This window comes from Trichoplusia ni, chromosome 26 (genome assembly GCF_003590095.1).
Source record: "Trichoplusia ni isolate ovarian cell line Hi5 chromosome 26, tn1, whole genome shotgun sequence".
Taxonomy (NCBI): Eukaryota; Metazoa; Arthropoda; class Insecta; order Lepidoptera; family Noctuidae; genus Trichoplusia; species Trichoplusia ni.
In genome coordinates this window covers 716151-738595 of record NC_039503.1, presented here as the reverse complement: position 1 = coordinate 738595, position 22445 = coordinate 716151, and the positions used below count along the sequence as shown (strand labels likewise).

Genomic DNA, 22445 nt, shown 5'->3' with positions numbered 1-22445 from the left:
GATAAACAAATTGCAAAGGTCCCAAATAATTTGAATACAAGCAACGCCTATAAAATGTTAATTTTTCGAAGATTCAACTTTACCCCCTTGTCACAAAGTTGTTTTTACAACGGACGACTGCTAAGTGCCACGCAAATGCCGTATGTACGGCCATCTTGGATTTTTAGTTTAAATGTAGGTGTCAATGCTGTCTATAAAAAGATTATGTGCACCATTTTCTTATAGAGTATTTTTAACAAATATTGTTTTTACAAAAAAAAACAATTATTCAAGCAATAATGAGGTAATAAAAAAAAATACAATGATTTTAGGTATAATTTTGATTAAAATTTACAAATAATTTATTACAAATTATTATATGTGTAGACAACGTCCTGGAAATTAAACTTATACTAAAAAAGTATAACTAAAAAAATACGTGATTTTGATTTCATTTGATACATTATATGTACAGAGATTATATTAAAAAAATCGATGACAATAATATTTGATTACTGGTTTCTTTATATATTTAGGTCATCGTTTGATTTTAGTATGACCGCTTTCTGCATCATGGTTTCACAGCAAACTCACAATAAAGTGCAACTTAAGCTAAATAAAGACCACGAAATTACTTAACCTAAAAAGATAAAAATAAGAAAATATTTGGAAAACTGTGGAAAATATTTGGAATTATAATAGTTATCAGCAATAATATTAAAATTGGATTGAAAGCAGTTTAATGGCCGCTGCACTACCTAAATTAAAAAACAATACGCCAGCGATAACTTGATCAATGCAAAAATGTCATTTCCTCAAAAAAGAAAATATGATTTTGACAGCTGCATTACAAAAATCTCGCTACCGTTTCTTTTTCAAGTTATGTATTACCTCTACGGCACATTACTTTTAAATTTCACATTAAAGCAATAAAATAATAATAAATACAAAAATAATAAATTTATAAAGCCATTTAACTTATTCGTCGTTAGCACTGATAAAATCTCACAAATGTATGGAATTGACAGGTCTAGGTCACGTGACTTACGAAAATAAATATCATGCTCATACAATTCCAACTATTTCTGCCAACTTTACGGTTATAGCCAGTCCATCCAAGTGACAGTTTTACAATCATTAACAGAAGCATAAGTGAATCAAGCACAGGTTAAGCTACGCTTGACGCGGTTGGTCCTTAGATGGGTGACCGTCTTTGTCATCACGAGTTCCTCAGTGTTTCGGAAGGCACGTTAAATTGTGGGTCCCGGCTGTTATTCATACATCTTTGACAGTCGTTACAGGTAGTCAGAAGCTTGAAAGTCTGACAACCAGTCTAACCAAGGGGTATCGTGATGCCCAAGTAACTGCGTTGAGGAGGTCAGACAGGCAGTCGCTCCTTGTGAAACACTGGTACTTAGCTGAATCCGGTTAGACTGGAAGCCGACCCCAACATAGTTGGGAAGAGGCTAGGCCGACTGTATAAATAATATAGCAACATTTAAATGACATGTCATACGACTGACCAGTCATCTCTGTTTCCTATTGACATTACCGATTATAGCAACTGGTTATAGGGGCTGATGTGTTAATTATTTACTGTATAATTAAATAATAAAAATTAAAGTTAAGAGCAACTTAACTAATAATACTAAATTATCAATAACAATATGCATTGACTAAGTTTCTTTGATAAAAGAACCTTATTTACATCTTATTGACTAGATTTTAATCTAAGCTAACGAATACTCAACCGTCACTTAGCCAAGTCGTTTGACGGCGTCTTACAGTGAAGTTCATATCAGGAAAGGTTGGTATTCTTGTATACAAAATGTTATACTTTCAAGTTCTAAGTTAATCGCTAAATACTAATTAGTTAAATCTAACTCTAATATAAATATTAGTTAAAAATAATCAATGAAGTGACCAAAGTAATTGCTCTTTTTTATGGATTTGAGTAAGTTAATCTACTAAAAAGAAATGTCACTGCCATACATAATATTTCAGCAAATTTCATAATTGTCAAACTTGACAGATATGTCATCTGTCTTTGTCACATTTGTATTAATTAATCCATTTGACACTCCATTTGCTTAGACCCTTAAAAAGGTAAACACATTTTGATGAAACTTTTTATACAAACACATGTTAAATAAATAAACGACTGATATATTTCAGAGTAAGAAGCACACCAAGTATACCAAATATAGTGATTCAATAATATTTATTTTTAAATGGAAATTCAGTTGCATTTAATTTGCAAACTGAGTTTTTATACTAAAAGACAAGCAAAGATTGTTTACCTGTATTTAAGTATCTAAACGAACGGAGTAAAGGTTACCTATGATTATTTTTAATTAACATTTTGAACGGAATTAATTACATATACTGAATATTGTCTCTTACTTATTATTCGGTTATTTATTTTAATATTCCTTCGCAAGGACTTATCGAGATCAATTTGTGCGAAAAGTTGAAAGATTATGATCAGGTGTTATAATTTCACTTTTGTTAAATAATGTGTTAGTGATGCATATTCAATTGAGCAGAAAAACGAAGTATTATTTCCAATAGATTTTTATGCAATAATAATATAATGATACCAGCCTTAAACATCCCACTGCTGGGCACAGGCCTCTTCCCGTATAGGGCCGGTTTGATATTGGTCACGACATGACATTTCATATTTGTGATCCACTTTTGTAGAAAACTTTCATCTTTGTCACTTAGAATAATTAAAGAAAGACCATATTATAACTTTTGAAAAAGTTTGCGTGAGAAACTCAAATCCCTACATAATAACACTATTACGCAAAGACAGATGAACGCAAATCTTTTTTTATAAATATTTCTCCGTTTTTCCACTCAATATACAGATAGACAGACTTAATTTTTCAACCCTTTCAAGTTTATTTTTCACTGGAACAATTGTTGATGATATATGACTCTGCAATAGGGATGTTCAAAATTGACCGTCTTGTAGTTTATTGTGGATACGTATTTTTTTTAATTTGTCCCGCAAACATAAATTGACCAAATTACAGTGAATGAAACTTACGCGTGACGTCACGGTTGAATATAAATTTTACTATATCGTTACGTCACAAGCGTGTCCTAAACTTTAAAGCAGTTAATCTTTGTCAATATTAGTCTAATTCTCATCTAGTTTGTAATATTCTGAAAAAGAAAATATGTTTTTAATACTTTTTAATTATCTAAGTGAGGGACTAATCAGATTTTTTCTTTTTATACTCAGTCATCATCCTTATGAACGGGTATTTTTAAGCTTTGTGTACAAAGAGCCTTTGATGAAGGAACGAACGATAAATTCTTAAATCTAACTTAAATAGAGGTCAAATCACACTCAGTATTAGCGTGTGCGTGTTAAGTACTCATTTAAAGGCACAACCACATTTAATTATTGATATTCTTTTTAAGATCTTTTGATTTTTCTTGTTTATTTTAAAACTTAAATTAACGAGTGTATAATTTTATGTTGTTTATAAGGAATGGATTTTAAATAATTTTATGAGTCAATTCATAATGATTAAAAAATTATATTATCACAATTGATTAGTTACAACAAAATAATAATTTAAAGATTCAAAAATATGTAGGCTTACTTTTCTATTAAGGATGTGTAGCGAGAGATGAATATCAGAACCAATAAATATATAAACATGTATAATCATTTTAGTTACCGCTTCAATTATTCTAGCGTTATTTTTTTCGGTTAATTTTATGGCTAGTCAAATGTTTCTTCTTAAAACGGACAGAGTTTAATCACTAGTCCAGGCATAATATTATATGCTTCTTAAACATTCATCACTCGCTCTTTCTCGAGAAACTCCGGAATAAGCAATTTTGGTTTTCTCATTGCATCCAATGAGCATCTGTATTATCTAACTTGCCCTCCAAGTAACTATAACACACGTTTCTATTTTCAGTCGTATTACAATAATTATAAAGTCCAATTTTGAAATGGTAAAGTTACTAAAAACTCAAAAGGAATATTAACAAGAACTACGAATAGTTCAATCGATTTGTGACCTTGAACCGTCGCCATAAGATCGCTATTTCATTGGCTTAGTATAAAGTTATTTCTTTGGCTTTCTATACATATTAGTTTAGGTATTCTTTGCAATAGCAGAATTTGTTTAAGTGTGGATGACTCGCGCTGACACAGCTTGGTTCCTGCCCATACCTGTAGTAGAAAAATATATAAATTAATAAATAATATAAGAAGAGAAACCCTTATTATAAAATAACTCATTTAACTATAAATAACGTATCATGGTCACGGGCATGATCATGACCATGATACCTGCAAAGGTGTCGAAACTTCGGGAACTAAAATCTAAAATTAAACCGCGATAAAATCCGTAAAAGTAGTTTCATTGCAATGTCTTACATTCGCGTAAACCTAAGAAACCACTATGGAACCCTTAGTGTTTCTATAAAATTCCCGTGTCACGATGTTAGTTACAGTTACCGTACTCCTCCGAAACGGCTTAACGATTTTTACCAAATTTTATATGCGTATTCAGTAGATCTGAGAATCGAATAGCATCTATTTTTCATACCCCTAAGCGATAAGGGTTGCTCACACTAAAAAAAATATTTTAGTGACGTAATTGTTTGTTTTTATTGTTTATGTAATGTGGCATTAAAAAAACATACAACTAGAAAAAAAAAATTCGGCAAAACAACGTTTGCTGGGTCAGCTAGTATAATATAAGAAGATAAGCTCGTGTCTACGTTATAACTGCAAAATTTGATCGATCACAGGTTAAGCTACGCTTGACGCGGTTGGTCCGTATATGGGTGACCATCTCTGTCATAACGAGTTCTTCCGTGTCTCGGCTGTTATTCCTACATCTTTGACAGTCGTTACAGGTGGTCAGAAGCTTGAAAAGTCTGACAACCAGTCTAACTAAGGGGTATCGTATTGCCCAGGTAACTGGGTTGAGGAGGTCAGATAGGCAGTCGCTCCTTGTAAAACACTGGTACTTAGCTGAATCCAGTTAGACTAGGCCGATGATGACTTTGAATGCTTACCTGTTTATCCTTGATATATCCCGGTTGTCAATCACAAATTTGTCTTCTTTTACATAATGAGTGACAACCGCCTCGAAACAGCCGTCTCCGGGGCTAACAACAACCTGCAAGAGAGAACATAATCGTCAATAAAACAGAGCTTTAAAAATCCTACTAATATTAAAAACGCAACAGTTTGTATGTATGGAGGTTTGTTCCTCTTTCACTCAAAAAATACTGAACGGATTTAGACGAAACTTGGTAGACAGATAGTTTATAACCAGGATTAATACAGGATAGTTTTTATCCGGATTCCATGGTCCCGTGGGATCATTTTCGATTTGCATGCCCGCGGGCAACAGTTATTTTGCTTGTTTGTCGTTCCGGTTGGATTTTTGCAACAATATGAGGCACTCCCCGATAGGTTAGCAGGCTGAAATTTTCAGGGTAGCTTCAAGCCCGACGAAAATTCAAATTACAACTATAAAAACGGCTGGACCAATTTTGATAAAGTTTTGATAGTTTCTGTACCTTTACTTGGTAGTTCGTTTTAGCTATTTCGACGTGTGCTTTAAAGTTTCCGGTGTATCCATCAGCATCTTTTGCCGCTGAGAAGGTCAGCAACCGTTTGTTGGCCATCTGACGCATCACCCACTTGATCGAAAGCAATGTACGCGGGACACAGCGAGACCTGAAATGGAAAAATGTTAGTTTCGTGGTGACTACGGTTCTATGTGAGCATATGAAATCGAAATCGAAAGTTTTTATTTCAAATAGGCCGTTCTTCAGGTACTTTTTAAAACGTGACAGTAGTGACTCTAGTTGTACGGTTCCAAAATGTCATTCTTATGGAGAAGAACCGGCAAGAAACTCCATAAGTGTTTGTTGGTTCAGGTTTGATCCTGAAGGAGGAAAAGCACTAAGGCTTTTAGAGAATAAGAGACAATAAGACACATTTAAAAAGTTTAAATTCGACATCTGACATAAATCATATTTTTATTATCTCTTTTCATTTATGGGCTAACTTGATGAGAAGAGACCCGGTCCTTTTTAAAGGCGTGAACGGGGACACAGGTAAAACGCGCAGAGGCCTACTTGAGAAATTTAATATACAATGTGATGGGGCATCTACTAGGGAAAATTCACCTCCGCTCTATGGGAGAACAGACATGAAGAATCTAAAGTAGATGCAAAACTATTGTACGTGTGTAAAACTAAATAGGCTATTACATAAATGAGACATGTTAAGTGGACCAGTTCCTTAAAATTATTCGGAGAACTATGGCACCTGCCTTTTTGTATTATTATTACCTCATTGGCTCTGTCAATTTGTTGATGTGGTCGACAAAGGCTTGTGCCGTCCGCCAGTAGATATTTTCGTCTTGCGACACGTTCTTCCAAGCGAGGCAAGCACACCAGTGGGGTTCGATTCCCGCCTCGCTACATGAGCGGTTGAGAGGGATCTAAGAATGAAGTTATACAATTTAAAAACCAGCAATAAGAAAAATTGCCGTCATGTTGTAGTTTAAGGTAAAATAATGGATATGTATTTTTTTTCTACACTTTTTCAAATTACAGTGAATGAACAATGTAATTTGATTAATTCATGTTTGAATTGACTTCTTGACTTACGCGTTACGTCACGATTGTGTATAAATTGTACGAGAACGTTACGTCACAATCCCCTCTCCTAAATTTAAAGCATTTTCTATTTGTCAATATTAGTTTTTCAGAAAAAGGAAAAAATACGTGTCTTATATTTTTCAATTATCTAACTACAAGGAATATAGTCCAAATAGAGTTTCTTTGGAATTGTTTTCGTAATCGGCATGAGTATGTCCTGACCGGCTGCAGCAGGCTGAGCGCGCGCGGCAGGTCGGCCCCGCGCACGGCGGGCGCGCGCGCGGGCGGCAGGCGCAGCGCGTGCAGCAGGCTGGCGTGCACGTCGTGCGGCGTGCTCAGCGCGCGCGCGTTGCCCGCCAGCACGCGGCGCGCCCGCCCCGCCCCCGCCCCCGCCCCCCCGCCCGTAGGCAGCTGCACGTACATCAGCGGCAGGCGCTCCTCCAGCTTGCCTTGTAACGTGTCCCGTATGTACGCGTACCTGCAGTACAACTAATTCAATTAAGGGCCGATCTGACGAATATATTTGACGTTTTGACAGCTTTCGTATAGAAAATCTGTCAAACGGCCATATTTATTCCTCAGATAGAAGTTCTGATGATTGAAAAATCTCTTTCAAGGCTCTAAATCATTTATTCTGTAAGTAGGATATATCATCACGACGTCAGATAGGTAGGATAGGATAGTGGATATACAATTATTTATAATAAAACCTCCAAATTCTTATTTTGTTATGGCCACAGGGCCCACGATGCTCGAAAACGAATGTATATCCTTATATAACTACCACCTGACTTCACATTATATTTATATACATCTTTTTAAACTGCGACAGCGTCTGCTGCGACACGTCGCGGTGAGTTTGGCGTGGTCACCGCAACCACTGGGCTATGCATGCAGTGAATACCTTGCTTTGTGATGGTGATGTACCGGAATGGGAGGAAGGCACTGATGCAAAAATTTAATATAAATAAATATGATCAAGGCGCATTTTTAAGCATATTAGCAGAACCAACATCTGATGCAGCAAAATCAATTGTTCAAAATATAATATTGCACCAGTGACCCTTTCCCCTACCTTTAGTTATTATAAACAAGTTTTTCGCCCGCGGCTTCGCCCGCGTCGAGGTCGGTTATATCGCGTTTCCAAGAGAACTCTTGAAAAGTCCTGGATAAAAAAACTATCCTATGTTCTTTCTCAAGGTCAACTCTATCTCTGTACCAAATTTCATTAAAATCGGTTCAGTGGTTGAGACGTGAAAGCGTAACAGACAGACGGACAGGCAGAGTTACTTTCGCGTTTATAATAGTAAGTAAGAATTGTTAAGGATTTAATTTAGTATTAACTGTATTAAGTTACGTTGGGGCTGTCGTCCATGAAGATAGAAGCCCCTGAATAAATAAAGATAAAAAAGTACCTTGCTCCATGGTCCCCCATGATGAACAGCATGGTGTCTTCAAACACGCCTCTCTCGCGCAAGCCCTTCAGGAACTCTACGAAAGCTTCGTCAGCGGACGATATCATGTTGAAATTATCATGAGTTATGTCGGCTATGAATGTGAAACAAAACTTCTTGCCGTCTAGTTTGAAAAACTGTAAAAGATAAGAAGCATTTTATTTATCTTTGTACAGTAGGGGTGGGAGAAAAAGATAGGGAAGAGACGAGGATGCGTCGCAGACTCAGTGCCGGCGTAAGGGCCACTGACACCCCGGGCGAAAATATTGTGGCGCCCACTTGAGGGAAGCAATATCAAGTGTTAGTTTTTTGCTGATCCCAAGTAAAATTATATTAAGAATTTCATCTTTCCTTTAGCGTTACGTTTGGCGGTGGAAGTATTCCACCTCTAACGTAGAGCACAGTTCTGAGGGATTGCGCCAGGAGAGGCAAGAGAGTCCAACTTCAGACCTTGGCGCCCCCCAGAATTTGATTTTTATAATCATTTTTAAGACACTATAAGGATGCGGATAAGACGGGGATTATATTTGCATACTTGTCTTTTTAGTTTTAGTACATTGACATGTTACATTTTTAAGCCTTGCGTTCTTTAGACGATGCAATTTTATTTTTCTATTGTGTAGGGGGTGAGTAGAAAGCTAAAACCAAGTTTATGGGGTTGCCAACCTTGGCCCTCGGCCGCCATCTTGAAAATAGTGCCATTTTTAATGGTTTTTACGATATATCACTTAAACTATTATCAATAAAAAAAATGTGCCCATTTTTAATTGCAAATAAATTCCCTACAACTTTGTTTCAGCAACCTTTTGTCGTAGATATAAAGTTATAAGCGAAAATGTTCAGATATTCGAGAAGAAATATTGTGACAAAATCACCATTTGACAAAACTTTATTATTGCTATAATATTTTCAACAAATTTGTATTTTCTCATTTAAACTTTCGCGTTGATAAAATTAGTAGGGTATAAGGATCACAGTGACAAACCTGCTCAGTAATATTCATCATAAGTTGATACTGTGGTGTGTCGCCCACGCAGTATTTGTTGCGACCCCAAAATTTCTTCCCATTGTTTGACTCTTCGAGATAGAAAGCCCTCAGGTAGTGGTCCGCCGGCTGCTTCAGAAAACCTTTGAACCGGTATTGAAAGGTCCCTATCCAAGGCATATCTTCGAAATACGCTGTACGATACCTGAGAGAAAACAGGATTCAGGATGTATAAAAACCTTATTGTAATAAAACCGGTCAAGCGTGAGTTGGACTAGGCGGTTTTGAAAAATACTTTTTTTATATGATAATCTAACATATTGATGGACCTGCCAAGCGTTGCTTAACTTCAATTACCGCTACTTTTTCGTTTTAAGTTATTATTTGTGGTTATAGAGGAAAATGCAAAAAATAACAATTATTATTTTCAAGATTTAATAGATAGTGACAGAGACAGCATGATTTTCATTCACGAGACGTTTATAAATGACGTTAGTAAAAATGTATCTTCAAATTGTAAAAATTGCTAAATTTAAAATGTGAAAATAATAAAAAATTTCAAAATTTTGTAGTCCTTTTTTATTTATAATTGTTGAGCAGTTTATTTATGTAACTAAGCAGGTTGCTTTGCAATGAAAGAACAAAATTTGACTACCGCTTTTTTTTCAATTCTTTCGCCATTTTTTTTCTTACTCCACCTTTTTACTGTTTCTGATTAATTTCGTTGCGGGTTCCAAGGCAGTTAATTGTTTTCCCCTGAGAACCCGAACCCGGGGACAGAACTTAAGAGTCTCGGTCGATTTCGTTGGCGTCGATCCTGGCTTACAGGAGTTGCAATGACGGGCATGTGAGGCGGGCTAGTCCCGATTAAAAAAAAACGAATTACGACGAATTACATACCCAATCTCCTTCAACTTGTAGAACAAGAAAGGCATGGAGTCGAGAGTCTCATTGCTTTTTGTCGCCTTTCTCACATCAGGCAGCTCCAGTTCGGTTTTCCCCGTGAGGATAGGAAACAAGGCCGCTGGCGTACCATCCCCTACTATGTTGTAACTGAAATTACATAATTATATTATGACTAGCCCGCGACTTCGTCTGTGCGAGTAGCTCATATAAACGTTAATAACGTGTTATTCAGAAGTAAAGTTGTTGGTCTAGTGGTTGGTGACCCTGACTGCTATACCGGAGGTCGTGGGTTCGATTCCCACCCAAGGCAAATGATTGTGTGATGAGCACGATCATTTGATCTGTGTCTGGGTGTAATTTATCTATGTTTATTATGTATGTATTTAGAAATATATAAGTCTGTTTATCAGTTGTCTAGTACTCATAATACAAGTTCTGCTTAGTTTGAGACTAGATGGCGTTGTGTGGAAGTTGTTGAATATTATTATTATTGATGTATGAGTGATTAATGTAAAGTTTCATTAAGTTCCATTCATACTTACAAACTTTCGCGTTTATGATATGACTGGCATTGCACGCGTTTGATCCTAAGGATCGAACCACACACATGTGCGTAAATTATATGTGTATAGCTATATTCATGTATAGCTATGAGAGGAAGAGAGAAAGAAAATGTGCATACAGACTCAAGTCTCGTTCGCCTCGTCCGATCACACTTTTGTGTGGCTAGGCTATAACCGCATAAGTGAATCGGTTTGAGGTGGGCAGATAGGCAGTCGCTCCTTGTAAAACACTGGTACTTAGCTGAATCTGGTTAGACTGGAAGCCGACCCCACACAGTTGGGAAAAGGCTATGACGATGATGATTAAGTATACATACCCTTCTAGGAGAGTCCCCTCCAAGTGCCTCATTATATACTGGTAACTCTTGGGCATCCTCCGAATGAAACCGTTTTTGGAGGTGGAATCGAAGCCAAAAATTAAGACGTTTGGCGTGTCGTTCCTGTCGGGCGGCGATGGTCGCCGTTCTACAGACTTCCGGAAGCCTACAGCGTAGCCGGTCCATTTTGAATGTAAAAGACTGAAAATGGATAAAGATTTGCTTAATTTTACTTTTTGGGCTAACAAAATCAAAAGGTTTTATTTCAAATAGGCCGTTTTTCAGGCCCAATACAGCAACAAAAACTTACGCACGGTTACAAAATGTAATTCCTATGGAGAAAAACTGGCAAAAAACTCCTTATCCTTATCATCTATGCATTACTCGGAGCATACGATTCCTTACAAATAACCTCCTCCTTACAAATAATAAATTAGATCCTGGAGTTATTCCCTATTATGTAACAAACTTTTTTGTTCACCTAGCCCCTTGTAGTCCACTGCTGGGCAAAAGGCTCCCCTAAATCCATCAAACTTTACCTCTTCCATATATTTAAGCCTATAGCGAGGATCTCTAATCTGTTACAATGTTTACCAGCCAGCTTCAATAATGATGAGCTCAGATTGTTTTTTTACGCATTTACCACATCATGAAAAAAATAAAGGTAAGCCCCTTTTTTAAAGGAAGTCTAAATTTGTTAGAGGCTGGTAATAAGCTGATGTCGATCATGAAGCAACAAAATCTCACCTATTAACGGTTTACTCACGCGTATTTATCAGACTCGCGACCCCGCCGCGGCAGCTTATGATTAAGGACTCCGGTTGGGTCCGAAACTAGCCGGGCAATCCCGATACATACGCGTGAGTAAACCGTTGCATCATTTAATAATGCATTCTCAACGATAGTTACTATAAAGAAATCTTACCTGTTATGATGTGTTCCTACACATTTTATCTTGACATGGTCACTCCTGTCTAGAGTATAAATGTCGTCCCCACTCACTTCGGTTGGCGGCCCCAACTTATATTTAAAATCGTTATGATATATTATATCTTGGTAAGTACATAGTATGTCGCTGGTTGTCGAGAGTATTTCTTCGACTACTTTGCATTCTGAAAGCTGGATAATTCAAATGTTACTTTTAGAACTTATATTATTTATAATATGTCGTGTTGGCCTTGTTAAGTCTTGGCAAAGTCTCATTTTTTTTTTAGTTTTTGTTCTTTTTTTGACTACTACAAACAGAGGGAAAATATTTTGAGGAAATCTGGATTATAATATTGGAATCTGAAATCAGTGATCAATTATCAAACCTTTCCTACATGGAACGAGGTCTGATACCAGCAAACGGATGCCTACAGGCTGGTATGATATCATGACTGGCCTGTTAGTCTAGATGTTAGTGACACTGACCGCTATACCGGAGGTCGTGGTTTCGATTCCCACCCAGAACTCATACTTGCGTGATAAGCACGATCATTTGTTATGTGGGTGTGATTATCTATATCATGTATGTATTTAGAAATATATGTTTAAGTATGTTTATCTCAATTTTATGTTCTCGTGCGATCATTTCAACAGCCTGAAGATAAATGAACGTTGAATTCGAAAGAGGTTGTATACTTACATAGCACCTGACCCAATCTTTCCCCGGACATTTTATTTTCGGAAATGTTTTATCAAATTGTGTGACCTCCTTCGCGAATGGGTCTAATTGTGGTATCTCACAGCCGGTACCCTTGTCCTCTCTCAATGCTTCTTCCAGTTTTTTCTCTATATACCTAGACACATCGGTTATTTTCAATGTTTGGTTATTTATGGATGGCGGTGATTGATGAGAGGGACAAAACTTTTGGGACTGTGTGGCTTTGTTCCTTTATTATTTGAAAAGACCGATTGGAAATTGCTTATAGCTGTTTTTATTCTAAAATTATGAAATAGTGTCTAAGCTTTTTGAAAGTATTATACTAAATGCAAAATGTCTAATTTTAAATAAAAACTTTCGTAAATACATCAGATGTCTTCGGCCTTGTTTTTTTTAATGCGAGCGGTATTTGTTTTAAGAAATTTGATTTAAGTTCATCCTATTTTCTTCTCACTGAAATGTTATAATAACATATGAAAATGAACCCATTGACTGACGAATATATATAATGTGTGGAATATAAAAAAAAGAAAATTGGAAGAAAAACAATAATTTAAAATTTCCCCCACACAGACCCTTGGGTTTTATCCCTTATTAAACGTGAATACACAAATACAGTCAGCAATAAAATATTTATTTTTAGTTTGTAAGTATATACCATATTTTAAGAGATTATATATTTTAAATAATTATCAAATTAAGATTTAATAAATGAAATTCATATAATAAAGTCGATATCGTTAAGTAAGTCTTCTCGGAATAGGCTAAAAAAATCTAGTCTTTTTTTATAAATTGCTCTTGTTGACTGTACTTTTCCAGACTTAGACACAGGGAAATATAAATAAATTACATAAACATATAAGTATATAATAATATTTACATTATAAACCTATTTGTGGGGGTATTGCGAAAAAAATGTGACTAACATTGATCTATTTTTGTTAACAAAACAGCATAATTATTTCTCTGTTTATATATCCCTTATTTAATATTCATAGCCATAATTAACAGCCCAGGCCCAGCCTGTCTAGTGGTTAAAGATCTTGACTGTTAGCCCGGAGGTTGTCGGTTCGATTCCCACAAAAGAAAAATAAAATATTCGTGTGATGTGCACGGTCATTAGTTCTGTTCTGAGTTAGTTATTTTTCTAGTAATAATAATACAAGCCTTGCTTAGTTTGATACTAGATGGCATTGTGTGGAATGTTATTATTATATAATTAATCTATATTTTAAAAGTTGACTAATAAGTGCATTTCCCCTTAATCTATAAATGAATTATTTAGTTTGTGCAGTCGTAAATTATTTCAAGGGTTTTTAAAAGTGTCATTGAACAAATTGTACAAGTATTCATAAGTTTAGTTGTTACTTTACGTTGAGCGCCTGTTTTACAATTACTGCAAGCATTAGCCGCTATCTGGCCGATGAATTATCTTTGTATGAAAAATCTGTTAAATAATTTAACGGGAACTTATGTGGCGGTGTCGAAACAGGCCCTTATTTACTGTAAATCATTTAACTCAGTCAGTAAGTACTTAACCCTTCTTCAGCAAGTCTATGCAGTTAGCCTAGGCACAGAGTTTTCTGCTTTAAAGAACTAGTTAAGTAAGTTAACCATTAAACTAAATATTTAAATATGTTAAGTACCTATTTCCTTTGGTTTAAAGTTCCCTTAAGTTTTTAATTAACAACACGTTTATGCCTAAATATTTGGTGCAGTGTTATGTAATCAATTAAATTTTAATGCAATTGTGAATATAAATTGAACAATCATGAACAGTTGTGAAATATTGTATGTCTATAGCAGCCAATACAAAACACATTTAAGATAATGTTAAATCATGTATTACATTGTATATTAGTAGGCATAAATAAGTGTTTATGTTAAGATGTTAATACTAAAACTAAAAAAACTACCAAACACCACACCCATTTAAACAACTAATTAAAATAAGAAAAAGCTAGCAAAAACTCACGCAAAACAAAAGCGTAGAATAGAAGATGAAAGGTGATGCAAAACGGTTACTTACTAATTATCTACTTACATAATCACAGAACTTCTGGAAAGATAAAAAAATAAATAAGAAATAAAACACACTTTAGATGTCACAGAACATACAAAAAGTAGACAGAGAAAAAGAAAAAAGAACATCCTCTTTGTATATACGCCATTGGTTAAGATACGAAAAAAATGGTAAACTATTTTTGCATGGCTATACAACACACATAAAATAAACGACTGTTATATTTCAGTGATTTATTTGTTTTAGTATTTTTTAATGCTTTTTGTTGTTTTAACATTTTAAAGCAAAAGACACACCAATGATTGCATGGATAGCCGAGTGGTTGAGGTCACCACGCCAAACCCACTGTGCGCGTCGTGTCGCGGTTTCGATCCCCGCGTATGACAAGCATTTGTGTGATCCACGAATGCTTGTTCTGAGTCTGGGTGTCTTTGTGCATGTGAGTTGTATGTTTGTAAAACCCCGCGACACATCGATTAAATTCCTTAGAGCGGGAGTCGTTTAAAATAAATAAAAAATAGCTTTTTTAAGTATGGACCAATGAAGTATAAATATGTTTACCAGGTATAAAAAGTATAACAATAGAACGTAAGACCAATATTAACTTTTGTAAGACGGATTCATATAGTTTAATAACATTTTACTCGCGCGTATGTACCGCGATCCCCGACTAGTTCAGAACTACACGGAATCCTTAATCATGATCTGCCGACTAAGCAAGATAATAATTAAATACGCGTGAGTAAACCGCCATCAAATATCAGGGCCCCAATTCTGCTATTTACAAAGGCCGATGAATTAATGAAATTTGGCTTAAAATGTAAATTTTCGTAAGCATTTTTCTACACAATAATTGTAAATTCAGTACGGGACGATACAACCAAGGTCAATACAATTAGCTAGCAATTATTGTGTTGGTAAAATGCTTAAGAGATTAGGACTAATTTCAAATTTAATCCAATTGCCATTCATTCATCAGCCATCGTGAAATAGCGGAATCGGGGCCCAGGGTATTTGCCTAATCTAATAATACAAATCAGCCAGACAGATTTCAAAATATACAACACGTATTTTTTATTTTATTACATCATTATGAAACAATTAAGATGAAAATAATTATTTTACTCCAGATGATAAAATTTATGGTAGTGGGGACGGATAACATCACTTGCTAGTAAAAAAGCGTACTGGTAAGTGACGTCACACGTGATTTTAAATCCCCTTCGTTTTTTGGTTACGAGATAAAAGAAAAAATACGTGTCCAACACAAAAAAACTTGTGATTTGACAATTTCACTGTAATTTGACCAATTTGTGATGGCAATACAGAGGAGAAAATAAGTATCCATTATTATATATACCTATAACTACAAAAAGGACACTGAAAAATGTCATCGCTACTGCTATAATTGACGAAAGAAAAATACGTATAAAATATTATTGAATTCTAGCCCTTTGACTCGCACCCCAAACTTAACATACTGACCTTTCAAACCAATGGTGTGAATGATCAAATTGAATCAGAACTACGAGTTTTAGTATTTCATAACTTCCCATTAACATTTGCAAATGTCATCCAATATGTATACGGTCAGCAACGTAAGAGTTTGTTTGTTTGAACGCGCTAATCTCAGGAACTACTGCTTCAAAAAAATATTTTTGTGTTGAATAGACCATTCGTCGAGGAAGGTTTTAGGCTATAAACCATCACGCTGCGACTAATAGGAGCGAAGATACAATGGAAAATGTGGAAAAAGCAGGGTAGATATAAATCATAACTTATCTTCTAACCACGCGGACGAAGTCGCGGGCAACAGCTAGTTTCAAATAATTATTTTGATCAAGATTGGCGTTCAACTTATTTATGGTACAATTACTTTGTTTTTTATTCTCATTACAAACTTATTACATTATATTAATTTTTTCACGATTCTAATAAATCTGAAAAATATTATGTTCATAAGATTGAATGCACACTGTACATTAATGGATGGCAGTGTGACAAGGATGCAAACATATGTCATTATTAAAGAATGTATGTTTATCTCTGTCTACCTTTCTCTGATCTGTAGTTAACTTAAGAATACCATGCTCGATCAATATGCATAGAAAAAACATTTGGGGGTCGATTCTGGTATCCACGAACTAAACTTTATAAAAAACGTTGAAGTTCTTTTAAAATCATTTATTTTAATAAATTTTTGTTTTGAACGTGGAAAACAGAATCTTCTTTTTTTAATATAAGTCCATACGTGTTGCAATCTAGGGGCGTACCACTTTAAGTCTTATGAGTAAGCGAGACGGCGTACTACATAGCATAGACGTCTCGTTTCCACATCAGAGTTTAAGTTGGTAGTAGACCCCCAGCGTACGAACTTAAATCTTTAAACAGAATACTGTTGCCGTTGTAGAAGTGAAACGGCGCTATGTACAAAGTAGCGCGCTCTCTCACCTCTACAAAGGCAAAAGATTTCCCCAAAGAGCTTAGAGTAATCGCACTATTCACATTAAAATCCATGCTATTAATAATAAAATCGAATCCGTGTAATGCTATTAAAAACTAATTATTTGCATCATGAAATACATAAAAAACAGTCGTTATATGCAAAAAAAAACAATTTAGTAATATTGTATTACGGGAGATGGAAATTTGACATAAGAACCCGATTTTTATTAACGTTATCACAAAAATTAAGGGCGCACACATTTTAAGTAAAAGCATCAAAATCTTCTACAGATAAACATAGAATTAACTAGAACCATTTCTTCCGTGTTCGGAGGCACATTAAAGTGTGTCTACCAGCTGTTATTTACACATAGTCGTAACGAGTAGTCAGAATCTAGAAAGACTGAAAACCAGTCTGTTTAAGGGGCATTGTGTTGCCTAGGTAACTGGGTTGAGGAGGTCAGATAGGCAGTCGCTCCTTGCAAAACACTGGTATTTAGCCGCAACCGGTAAGACTAGAAGCTAACCCCAACATGATTGGGAAAAAAATCAAGGATCAGCTAGGTCATCTAGGGCATTAAGCATCAGGCATTTTCGCGTCTTAATGCCCTCAATGACCAAACACCTAAATCCCAAAAATAAAACAGAAATAGAAAATGTTTTGAAACACACTGATCCGTTAGTACCTAAATACAACTACCACAAAACATAATCACAGTCTTTCATAAAACCAGAAAAGGAATCTACATTATTATAAGACGTTTTTGTTTACGAAAGTTAGTTATTAATATTGAATACGCAAAAAAACTAAAAATTTATTTATTAAAATGGAGACTATTAACTGTTCTAATGTTATCTTGTTAGTTACAGTTACACTAAACTGTAATCAAGAAAGAAATACTTTACCTAATTATTGTCGAAATAACGAACAATTTATTTCGTTTTGAACTTACTCTTGCATTTACAACGTACACTGTGGTATTCTCACTGCAATATAAAACTATATTTTTAATAATTTTTATGTTATATCTAAACTAATATATAAAGCTGAAGAATTTGTTTGTTTGAACCCGCTAATCTCAAAAACTACTGGTTCAAATTGAAAAAATCTTTTTTGTATTGAATGGACCATTCATCGAGGAAGGTTTTAGGCTATATATCGCTGCGACTAATAGGAGCGAAGATACAATGGAAAATGTGGAAAAAACAGGGCAGATATAAACCGTAACTTATATCTTCTAACCACGCGGACGAAGTCGCGGAGATTAGCTAGTACAGTATATGAATATTTATAATATCGTTTCGAACATACTTTTAAAACATCAAAAAAGATGAATTTCTTAATTCGTCTGTTTTTTTTATGCTTATTACCTTAGAACTTCGGACTGTATGTTCCAAGGATTAATATTCCACTGGCATGGAATATCTCAGTGGTGGAAGCGTGACTAAGCGCTACTCTATTGCGAGGTATAGCGGGTTCCAACTCGGGATCGGACAAAAAAGCTCTCGTTGTATGAATGAATGGTTCATTGCTTTAGTTTTGACAAAAATAACAGGTTTACAAAAAATAAAAACATGAAATAGTACATCGAAAGCAAAAGGTTCCAGCTTCAGCTTGTGCTTTGAGCTTCGAGAGACTGCTAAGCGCTGGTTTTCGCTTCCCCTTCTTTCCCTTGACTCCCTTTTACAAGATTAAAATCCTAGTAAGGCTGGCTATCAAACTTTCTAGCTTCTGACTACCCGCAACAACTGTCCAAAATGTACAAATAACAGCCGGGACCCAACTATGTTGGGGTCGGCTACCAGTCCCACCGGTTTCAGCTAAGTACCAGTGTTTTACAAGGAGCGACTGCCTATCTGACCTCCTCAACCCAGTTACCTGGGCAATACGATACTCCTTGGTTAGACTCGGTGTCAGACTTTTCAAACTTCTGACTACCTTGTAACGACTGTCAAAGATGTAGGAATAACAGCCGGGACCCACAATTTAAAGTGCCTTCCGAAACACGGAGGAGCTGCTTATGATAAAGAGCGTCATCCATCCACGGTCCGACCGTATTAAATGACTAAACTAAATAACATTAATTATTACTTTTACTATCACCAAGTAACAGCGATTTCTTTGTTCCTAAGCATTACGTAATTCTTATCAGGCGATGCAAATTAATGAAAAGTAATCAAATCAAAATTTAAATGTAAATTAATCATTTCGCTGGCAGTAAACCCTGAGGGAATGGATTATGCTCGAGTAATTAAAAAATAAGCAGTAAATGCATTCGTTCTTAGATTGTGTAATTAGTTTTTGATCGTAAACGATGTTAGGTCGTGTAAAGACCAAACCGAGCCTAACCAAACCTAGCCCGCCCGCCATACGTCGAGTGGTACGGGGGTGTATGTCTGAGTATGCATAAACGGCTGGGCCGATTATGATAAAATTTAAATGGAGTGACATTTATGCACGTGGGTTTTTTCAAATCTATTAATTATTCATCACCTCCTCCTATTATTAATCTTAATTGTTTGTCAATATTAACCAATGGTGGACCTTTCCATGTTGCCAATCTTTAAAAATGTACAGTTTAAAATTAACACTAATAACAAAATTAATGATTACCTATCAATTATTCTCTGCGAACGGCGACGGTGACGTCTAATAAAATATTTAATTAAGTAAAGAACATCTTTGAATTTGAATATAATTAGTTATGAATCATTTATTTCGATAAGGATCAATGCCAAGTTAACAAAAGCAACTTTGCAAATAAGCCTTGATTTAGAACCAAGTTTATTACCAAAAAATGAAAATTATGATATTGCTTGTCAGATATTAATCAGCTATGGTTGTCCATAGACAGTTAATTAGTCACATACATTTAGATAGTAAAATGACATGTAAATGAAAATTAATTAATTAGATAACTGTCTGTTAATTCACAAAAAAATGACCCGAACGGTTTACAACTAAAAAAATGTTAATATATATTTTCGCTAAAAGTTGTCAATTTTAAGCATATTTTGAAAAAAAACAACAAATTTGTTATTTCCTTTATTAGAAAATAATGTTTAAATATTAGATGGTATAAGGAAAACAAGTTAGGATACTGAAAGAATTGATACAAATGAAAAGTGAAGCCAAACTGCGAAAAATACTTATTTTTAATAAAAGTTGATGCGCCGGATAACAATTTGCGTGACAATTCTCATATTTTTTGTTAAACGAATTACTTACAAATAAACAAACGAATAAATTTATTATAAAAAAATGAATTTTCCGAAATTATAAATGAAACTGTCATTCATTTTCGTTATGCATCTTCACTACGGTTTTCTAACATATCATACGGCACATCAATTATAGTTTTAACTAAAATTAAAATTAAAATAACTTATTTAAATAGAAGAAAAAAGAAAACCGGCCCATACCTGTTATTTAAATTAAGCTCATTCACATTTACTGAACCATTACTTGCGACCACAACCAAAGGTTTAGTACCGCTGGCATTAACTACGCTACGGGGTGCAGTGCTAGAGGGAGACAGAAAACAAAACACTACAAAAGGAAAGAGACAGCATGCTTACCATGAAGTATGAATTCGACCGAGTCCATGAAATTTTCAGAAGCAATTGTGTTATGGCATTAGCAAGTGATAGATTTTGTCACATCAAGGTGTAAGCGAACTCCTAAAAGAAAATTGCACTTGTACAAGCGAGACACCGCTATCATATTATGCACTGTCTCCCTTCCACAATGGCAAAAATCTTGTGTTTTGAGTTGGTTCGTACTTAGGGATTTTTCATTTTCTGTAGTTAAGTATATGTTTTGTAATCCCACTGTATACCATTCTGATTTAAGTCTGATTTTCTTTTCTTGCGTCATCTACAATTTATTAACGAGTCGTTATAAAAAACCAATAAGTCGACAGTAGCTTTGTCTGCTTCACTAGTACCTACTTAAATCTCGGCTACGATTTGTATAAATCGTATACTCTAGCCGTTTTAAGAATAAATTATTGATAGGTCGTAAAATTGACTCAAAACTGACAACGCAAACGTTGGTTAGGTTAGGTTAGGTATAAAAAAACGACTTTCAGATTTGGCTTCGCGTTTCAATCATTTGAAATCGGAACACCAACTATTTACTATTATCACCTGTCAAAAATTTCTTCTTAGAACGGACATCTAGATCTTTCTAGAACGGATATCTCTATCTATGGTATTAGTTACTATAGTGACGTTCACAAGAAAGGACATCTAGAGGAAAGGAGAGTAGAAACACATCGGGGAGACGCGCCCCTCTGATGGTACCAAAAGTTAAGGCTTATTTACACGATACGAGAAATGTCATACAATTTGCAATACATTGCAGTGCATTTTGACTGGCCTGTTGGTCTAGTGGTTAGTGACCCTGACTGCTATACCGGAGGTCGTGGGTTCGATTCCCACCCAGGACAAATGTTTGTGTGATGAGCACGATCATTTGCTCTGTGTCTGGGTGTAATTTATCTATATTATGTATGTATTTAGAAATATATAAGTATGTTTATCAGTTGTCTAGTACTCATAATACAAGCTCTGCTTAGTTTGAGACTAGATGGCGTTGTGTGAAAGTTGTGGAATATTTATTTATTTATTTATTGCTGGGTCATACGGCAACAGCATCAGAAGTGACTAACCATTGACGTCAATGTACCGCAACTTGCATGCTATTTCTCGCACCGTCTAAAACGGCTTTAATATTATAATATTACCTGTAATGTATTGGACCTTCAAAACTGGCACTATCAGAAAACTAAGTTATTTATTCAAATAGGCTACTTGACAAAAACAAACTGTTAAAATTAGTCTGTCAGACAGATTTCTAAAAAATATTGTACGCGATTTTTTTCTTTTATTTCATAAACAAAAAATTAAGGAAGTACAATGAAATAAAATCTCATGTGACGTCACTCGCCAGTACGATTTTTGCTAGCAAGTGATGTTACTATCTCCCACTACCATAATTCAATATCTTAAGTGCTTATAGTCTTTCTCTCTTCAACGATGTTATAAAATGAAAAATACGTATTCAATTTCTTCGGAAAAGCAGTCTGACGGTTTTATTAGATTGTTCGTGTGAAATAACCTATTAGGCTAACTAGCAATGTTTGGAGGCCAAATTACATTGGACCGTACCCAATTTCGCCCACCCTCACGCATCACTACTCTCATTATCTAAATGAGCCTTCAAGTCTACTTTGTCAAATTCATACTTGAATGACATGCGATCAATAGAATCAATAAGTATATAAAAGTGCAATGTTAATATTTCATTAAGGGAAAGCACAGGTGTATCAGAAACTGCAACATAAAAAATATTGATAATAAAAATTCAAACGTTTGCTTAACTTAACTTTATTTGTTTGCTACCGATTCAAACAGGGCTTCAAGAGGCAAATTATTGTGTTGGCAAAATGCTAAATGATTAGGAATAA

The 22445-nt window shown here is 35.1% G+C and overlaps 1 protein-coding gene across 1 annotated transcript in view; it reads right to left on the bottom strand.

The window, feature by feature from the left end:
- Positions 1 to 3699: 3699 nt before the first annotated feature.
- Positions 3700 to 22445, bottom strand: part of LOC113505498 — a 32739-nt gene continuing 13993 nt past the window's right edge. The window contains exons 3-14 of the mRNA XM_026888238.1: positions 14551 to 14565; positions 12489 to 12642; positions 11787 to 11980; positions 10862 to 11062; positions 9976 to 10128; positions 9076 to 9280; positions 8052 to 8227; positions 6859 to 7114; positions 6325 to 6476; positions 5545 to 5704; positions 5035 to 5138; positions 3700 to 4180 (exon numbers count right to left, since the gene is read on the bottom strand). Of these exons, the coding sequence (XP_026744039.1) occupies positions 4099 to 4180; positions 5035 to 5138; positions 5545 to 5704; positions 6325 to 6476; positions 6859 to 7114; positions 8052 to 8227; positions 9076 to 9280; positions 9976 to 10128; positions 10862 to 11062; positions 11787 to 11980; positions 12489 to 12642; positions 14551 to 14565 (1852 nt within the window). The 3' untranslated portion in view covers positions 3700 to 4098. The remainder of the gene's footprint in view (positions 4181 to 5034; positions 5139 to 5544; positions 5705 to 6324; positions 6477 to 6858; positions 7115 to 8051; positions 8228 to 9075; positions 9281 to 9975; positions 10129 to 10861; positions 11063 to 11786; positions 11981 to 12488; positions 12643 to 14550; positions 14566 to 22445) is intronic.